We start from the raw sequence: 7,659 nt of genomic DNA, 5'->3' as shown, positions 1-7,659 counted from the left end.
CAAAAAAATATACGTATTTTGGAAATGTTGAGTCGAATTAGTCTAGAATCGATTAATTTTATGAAAGAAAACCTTTCAAACAGCCGTAGTCCGTAAACTATGATTCCTACAAAATTGATTCATAAAGAACGGAACGTATCTACCGTCTTATAGGGGGATCTACTGTATATAATAAACATACCAAACAATATGCCAAATTCTTGGGCTATATAGAGTCTATAATTAAATATTAGAAATTAATTAATTTGACTAGAGGTAGACAGTTATGCTGCCATCTTGTATTAAATTTAATGACCAATTCCAAATTAAATTTTAGAATGTCTAAATTAAAAATTAATTATTTATAATTATTAAATTTAATATGAGATGGCATCATAACTGTCTACCTCTAATCAAATTAATTAATTTCTAATATTTAATTATATCCTTTACATAGCCCAAGAATTTGGCATATCATTTGGCATGTTTATCAGATATTACCTGTAATTTTTTTTGTTTTCTGAAAAATCAAATTTGCATTTCAGGTCATTCTGTGCTAGAAGAAAAGATTAAGATGATTCAAGCTCCTTAACAATGTATATTGAACAATTTTCTTTAAATAAATGTTTTACATAAAATATTTGAGTATATTTTTTGGCATGGAACACATTATTGTATTTTACATTAATTTATATGGGAAAAATTGTTTTGCTTAATGTGTTTTGCATTATGAGTAAGATTCTGGAAGGAATTATGTTCGTTAAGTGAGGTTCCACTGAATATTTATAGATGCAAAAATGTAGGACAAATAAGTTGGTATTTAATGTAAAATGACACAAAGACAGATTATCCATTTTAAATTTGAAATAACATCATTTTCTTATTTTTATTTTAAGAAATTTATCAAACAAATTGTGAAAATCTGACTCTTTTAAGAGAATTTTTATTAAATAAGTAGCAAGTTATATTTCTTTCATCATCATTNAACTTATAATTTAGAAGGTAATTTTCGTTTTTTAAATAAAATATAATACAAAATATTGTAAACTTTTATAAGATTTTAAAAAGCAAAAATGATCAATACTTTAATCACTCAATCGAATTCTTATTTTAATAATGAAAAGTCTTGCTACCGAGATTGCCCTTTCCAATTCAATTGATGTGATTGGAATCATATTTAATGCATTTAAGAGAAGACAGATATTATGTGTTTTTTCACCTGTAGCCTGGAAGATTTCTAGTTTGTTTTTGAAATTGTAGTACTTCTTTTGCTCTAGTATTCTTGATTTGTCTACCTCGGCTGCTTTAATAGCAGCATCAAGCTTATAGCTCAGTAATTCGGCAATTTGTTTGGCTTTAATAATCAAGTTTATGAAGAAAAACTTCATACTTGCAGACTTCATACTTGTTTGTGTGAGCGGCTCATCGAGGATAATGAGTACTCTGACTTCAGTATCACTTAATCGGCGACACTTTATTTCTTAGAATAGCCCTCTGTTGTCTAAAGGATGGGTTTCCATTCAAAGAAAGTCGAGTGTGGAGAGACTTACAGATTGAAGGTTAATGCAAAGCGGGATTAGAGGATTTCGTAATCACTCGTTCCCTCGTCAGGATTCCCGACATCAGTTAATCAATTTTGTGATACGCGGATTAACACGTGTATTGAGATGATCCAGAAATGCATCTCTCGGGGTGATTCAGCTATGAGGAGACATTCTTTAACAATGATAAAACAAAAATTTAATGAACAAAATAACAAAAATCATACAAAGTGGAATATTTAATCTAAACGTATCGAGAGAGAGAGCTCACAATTTTTTATCATAATCATACTATCTCTGGATACTTTTTCTCTTCTTCATGTATCTTTAATGAGGGACTTCAGTCTTTTCTAGGCAGATCTTGCCTGGCACATATTTATAGGTTTTCTTCCCTATTTACTGACCTATCGACACACAGGAGTCTAATATGGGCGTTGGCCTTCAGGAGATGATCTGAAATACGTCTGTCTTCTAGGAGATCTTCTGGTGTACTCCCCGAATCATGCAAAATTCTTCCTATTTCTCACAATTGTTCTCCAATCAGCATGTTGGATTCTCTCATGTGAACAGAGGAAAAGGGGATTTATCAAGGGGATAACAATTCCCAGGGTGACTAAGATTTTAGCAGATAAGGGGAAAACAAAAGGATGTTTCAACTTCCGTTGCAGGAAGTGTCTTTTATCAGTTTCCCTTGTTTAGAAAAACCTAATTTTCCAAAATCAAAGAATATTCTTCATTTAAAATTAAACTTTTTAATTAAACTATTAATTAGTCACAGGAGTTATTCAGATCTCACATTTGTATCCTTGCCCAATTTGCACAACCTGGCGTTACACAGTTATTTAAGCTACTGGGCATAATTAAAAATTAAGACAGTATAAGCACAATTACTTCAGAGTCCTGCCACATATAAGCTACATATTGATTATTGACCATTTGTGACATACCATAATGAGCAAAAATTAAAAAAAACTAATAACTAGGTTTAAAATTAATAAATACAAATGTATTCTGACAGTGTATGAGTTAATTATGCTTTCTATTTGCAAAATTCCTCAACCTTAACACAAAATAAGAAAAAAGTGAATTTTTAAGAAATTTGTGGGATTTCCCAGATAAAAAAATTTTCCTGGAATATTTCCCGGTTAAAAAAAAACAACCAGGATCCCAGAATCCCATTTGAGAAACCCTAATATAAAGTATGTCTTTGAAAGTACTAGTAATTTTTAATAAGTACATGTTTTTAATGTCAGTTAACTATGATTTCTCTCCCATATAACAAATTACTTTACTTTCTGTTTTGGAGTATAAAATTCAAAATATATTATATCAATTTTATTCATATGTATTATAAGAAATTTCATGAAAAAGATTATAAAAAATTTTATGATCATTGTCATAGAGTTATTAATTCAGTTGGAAGTCCTAATTAATTAATAATTAAAATTTGACATTTAAATTGGTATCAATTATTTTTCTTTGTTCTCAAATATTTTATAGTATCTATAATTTATTTTTTAATTTAAACAAAACTATATGATTTCTTTACAGGACAGAAAGTTTTGCAAAGCATTCTAAGAATTTTAATGACAAAAATCTTGAAGAACTTGAAGAAAATAAATGTTATAAATTAAAGTTGTGGTCCAAATCAGGTATTTCAAAAGATTTTTTTTTTTTTGTGATATATCAATAATAATGATCATAAATGATATTTATGCTGATAGAAAACCTTAAATTCCAAAACTTATTCAAAGGAATAATTATATACAATGTAATAACAGTTAAACTATCAAGTGTTACAGTTTTTTGTTGTAATTTTTTGTCTAAAGCCCCTTTATTTTTTTTTAAATAATTAATATTGTCTTAATATCAATGCTCTTTATGTAGAAATTATCTTCCTGATATTTTCTATTTTAAAATGTTTTTTTTTTATATAGAATAATGATAGATGATGCTTTATATTTTTGATAAAATAACAGGCTAAAAACTTTTTGCCAGTCTGCAAACATTTTACGAGTCTGACGTGTCTAAAAGTTCTGGGAAACATTATTATAAAATATATATTGTAACTTAAATTATTATAATACACTTATCGTATGCATTTTAGTTTAACTATTTTTCTCAAAATAAACAACATAAAATTATATTTTTATGCTGCTTATTTTATTATTTTTGTGTATAATATATTTTATAGATTAAAATTTCAAATGGTATAAATTATATGAGATGAAAAGATGAAATGTTTTGAAGAGCTCAATAGTTCTGCTTGTTTATATTTTTAAAAATTGATGTAAGGATGTGGAGAATTGAGCCCAAACATTATTTTATTTTCTGAAGTCATTATATTTTTTTGATTCTTTACTTATTTTTTGGGGAGTTAATATTGTTAAAAGGGCAAAAAATCTGCATCCTCCATTAAAAATTAATCTCAGTTAATAACTGATAGCTTTATTCCTGGCCTGCTGACTTAAACGTAGCAGACCCTAACTCTAAATGCACAGTGAGTTGTTGACCTTTTATTATTATTATTTTTTTTTTTTAGGTGTCAGAATTTTTCATCGAGCTATTTGGACTTCAGTAGCTAATATTGAAAGATTGTTTGCGGGCCACATAAATTCATTAGACGGGTTGGATCTGGCCCGGGGCCATATGTTAGCCATGTCTGCCCTAACCTGTTATAGCTTAAGTCAGCAGGTCCCAGTCGAAAATGGCATTTATGATTTGGTGAATTAAAAAATGGTCATTAGATGGTTATGTCACAGGATAATTTAATTAACGTAATAGTAATAATGTTTTGTCATATATATATATATATTATATGGGAAAACTGTTGGTAAGTAAGAATAATAAAGTAATTGTTAGTAAATAAGTATGTAAATGACATTAGGAAATGTGACATCACATTTAGTGCTTAAAAGACTACAAAAAAAGCTTTTCAACAAATTGTGCAATTTTCAACAAGTGCAATTTTCAACAAATATTGAAAGCATTTCAATTGTGATGAAGTGTGGTTACTTTGAGAAAAGTAGCATTTAGCATTTATAAGTTTGATATTATAGAATTGTGTATTGGAGGTGGGGATTTAGATTTAAATTATAAGAGGCATTTCTTTTTAGATAAAAGCTCTTAATTCTTTTTTCTTTGTTTCTGTTGTTCAAATTAATCAGTATTTGTTCAGAATTAAGTAATTTTCATTTTACACTTACTGTTGTAAATACTTAAAGTGTTAATTAAACTTTAATAACAGAAACTTGCTAATTGTTATAAATTAACTATTGCAGTTTCATGAACATTAAACTTTGTTGTTAATAAGTCTTGTTTTAATTAAATTTTGGACTTTTATTATCTAATAAATTAGGTAAGGCCTGGATTGATGACCTTGTAAAGAAATTGTTTGAAATTGAATAAATTCTTTTGTATTTAATTAATTTCTTCAAACTCAAACATAGATTTTAAAAAAATTCTTATTGCTTTTCAATTTGACCAATCTTAGGAATTTATATTAATATTTGACTTTATTTAATTAATCAAATCAAACAAAAATTAATTCTTATATTGTCTGTGATGGTCTTGAACAATAGAACAAGAATGGAAATTAAAAACAATTAAATTTTAACATTGATTTAAATCTGAATGAAAATATTGACATAAAATTATTAGTATGAATAAAATTAAGTTAAAATATTATAAATTCNTTACATCTTCATAAATTTTATCGTGAAAATATCGAACAAATTTTTTTGTTGTATTTATATTTAACTTAGGCATTGGTCTTTCTCTTTTTGAAATAAATTTTCAATATCACAATTACATTCTAAATTACTAGCCATAATATAAGGGCTAAAATAAAAAATAAAATTATAAAAACTTACTTGTTAAAATAAAATGTGTTATGGATATACAATTATACATACCTGGTACAAAATATTCAGTTGTATGAATATACTTTTAAAGAAAATTATAAATATAGTTTTGTAAAGAAACGTATATAAAAATAAGATAAAATAGTCTTTACTTTTTAAATATTAAAACAATCCACCTAGTTAAAATTGTTCCCTACCAGTGGCTCGTGGATGGAATCAGAGTCGGTCTTGGTAGGTGTGCGGTGCGTGCATGCTTGCCAAATCCCGAGGGTGCCGATACCGGTTAACGTCTTTTGTCGTATCACTAGTATATCTCAAAGGACGCGACAGGGTTGTTGTAAATTTTAAACGTTTCTCANACAAAATATTCTTCAATTGTATGAATATACTTTTAAAGAAAATTATAATTAAATATGGCTTTATAAAGAAACGTACATAAAAATAAGATAAAATCTTCTTTACTTTTTAAATCTTAAAACAATTCACTTAGTCAAATAGCTCCCTACGAGTGGCTAATGGATAGAATCAGAGTAGGTTGCAGTGCATGCATACATGCAGGCAGCAAAATTCCGAGGGTGCCGATACCAGTCAATGTCAAATGCGTCTTTTGTCACATCACTAGTATTCCTCAAAGAACAGGGTTGTTGTAAATTTTAAACATTTCTCACCATAGCTGTAAAAATCTAAATTTGTTAAAGTTAATAGTCATTTGTTTTCTAACTAATTCGTTTTAGGACCAGATGTCCACAGAAATTTCCAAAATTTACAACTTTTCAGTCACTCTCATTGAACTGGAAAAATTTTTTTAAGTAAAATTCTGGCTCTTTCAGCAGGATTTTATTTATGTCCCCAATTCTCAAATCTCTTAATTATTTAACTACTTCTTAAGTAGAAATAAGTTGAAACCAGTTACTCTCAATAAGTTGAAACCAGTTACTCAGTTACTCAGTTGAATATTTGTAGTCTCAGGAAAAAAGTGGAAAGAAATTTTTATGACAACAGATACATAAATCATATATTTAAGGAAAATAAATTCTAGAGCTTTTTCTGTACCTCGTGCATCTCTCTCATTCATTAAATGTAGTTGTAAATGATGCTCCCAAAGTAACAGTTAATTTTTTAACATTGTACAAGAATTGCATCCTCTTATAGATGGGACATATAAAATCGTAATATCACTGGTTTAACATTGAAATCCATAAGTAATATAAGATGGGAGAGCAGAATAAAAATATCAAATATTTTAATGGATTTTTTTTAACTCCTGTCAACTATACAGAACTATCATAAAACATACCAGTAAATTCGTATCGGTTGGGTTAAGTTATAAATCTACTTGTGATTCACATAATCTGGCAAGGGCGGCCAAATATCTATCAGGCAGGCAGCTAACAGCCCAGAACCAGTCCTGGATAGAATTGGATGCAGTATACGTGTAGCATCCACCCAAGGCCCTAGGCTTCCGCCAGCTAAACCGGGTGAGGTTGGTGCTCTGTAAAGCGCACGCACAAATCTGGCTTTTTTGGATGCTGACAATGAAGCGCTTCCACTCCGCCGCTAATATTTGAATATACAATAGCAATCTTATTTTTTTTCACATGTAGTATAGAAATTTGTAATAAGATACCTAATGCGGTTATAATAAAATATTGTGCAATTATTTTCATATAATTAAAATTAATATGTATTTATTTTTTAGAAAATACAAGGGAAGCGGCACATCCACCTCTTCCAATGATGGCATGCCACTGCGTCATACCATCATCTACTAATTCCTTTTCTTATTTTATGAAAGGTTCAGGCAGTTGTATGAATGAATATACATAAGGCAACAAAGAGACAAGCAATATGAATAAAATCCGTTTTGTCTCTCTTTGTTTCTGTAAAAACTATATAGTGGAACCTCACTTAACAAGTACTGTACCTCACATAAAGAGCAAAACAAATTGTAAAAAAAATGGTTGCTTAACGAGCAACATTTCACATAACGAGGAGAGGGAAAGTACTGGATTGTGCTCATGTGCCATCAGTCTGTGTTTAGAACTTGTTCTGCTAGCATGTTAGTGTAGCTTGTAATCACACATTTTTCCAAACTTGTGTTCACACATATTACATATAAATATCAACAATCATAGCCCATTACAGTAGATCCCCCTATAAAACCGTTTCCTATAGTTATGATTCCTATAAAAATTGTGGCAGTATCCGTAAACAACGGTAAAAATAACTCCTATAATACGTAAAACGTCATCGGGCAGCCGAACTACTTTCCCGCC

The 7,659-nt window shown here is 28.9% G+C and overlaps 2 protein-coding genes across 2 annotated transcripts in view; both read left to right on the top strand.

Annotated features, from left to right (window-relative positions):
- Positions 1-571, top strand: part of LOC111620508 (interaptin-like) — a 24,591-nt gene extending 24,020 nt beyond the window's left edge. Inside the window, exon 6 of the mRNA XM_023362435.1 lies at positions 525-571. Coding sequence (XP_023218203.1) covers positions 525-571 — 47 coding nt within the window. The remainder of the gene's footprint in view (positions 1-524) is intronic.
- A 2,506-nt stretch (positions 572-3,077) lies between these two features.
- Positions 3,078-7,659, top strand: part of LOC111620484 — a 30,214-nt gene continuing 25,632 nt past the window's right edge. The window contains exon 1 of the mRNA XM_023362402.1: positions 3,078-3,172. The gene's annotated coding sequence lies outside the window, so the exon portion shown is untranslated. The remainder of the gene's footprint in view (positions 3,173-7,659) is intronic.

The sequence above is a fragment of the Centruroides sculpturatus genome, unplaced genomic scaffold (genome assembly GCF_000671375.1).
Source record: "Centruroides sculpturatus isolate CEXI.00-Female unplaced genomic scaffold, Cexi_2.0 scaffold28, whole genome shotgun sequence".
In the NCBI taxonomy this organism is placed as follows: Eukaryota; Metazoa; Arthropoda; class Arachnida; order Scorpiones; family Buthidae; genus Centruroides; species Centruroides sculpturatus.
This window is presented reverse-complemented; position numbering and strand designations above follow the sequence as displayed.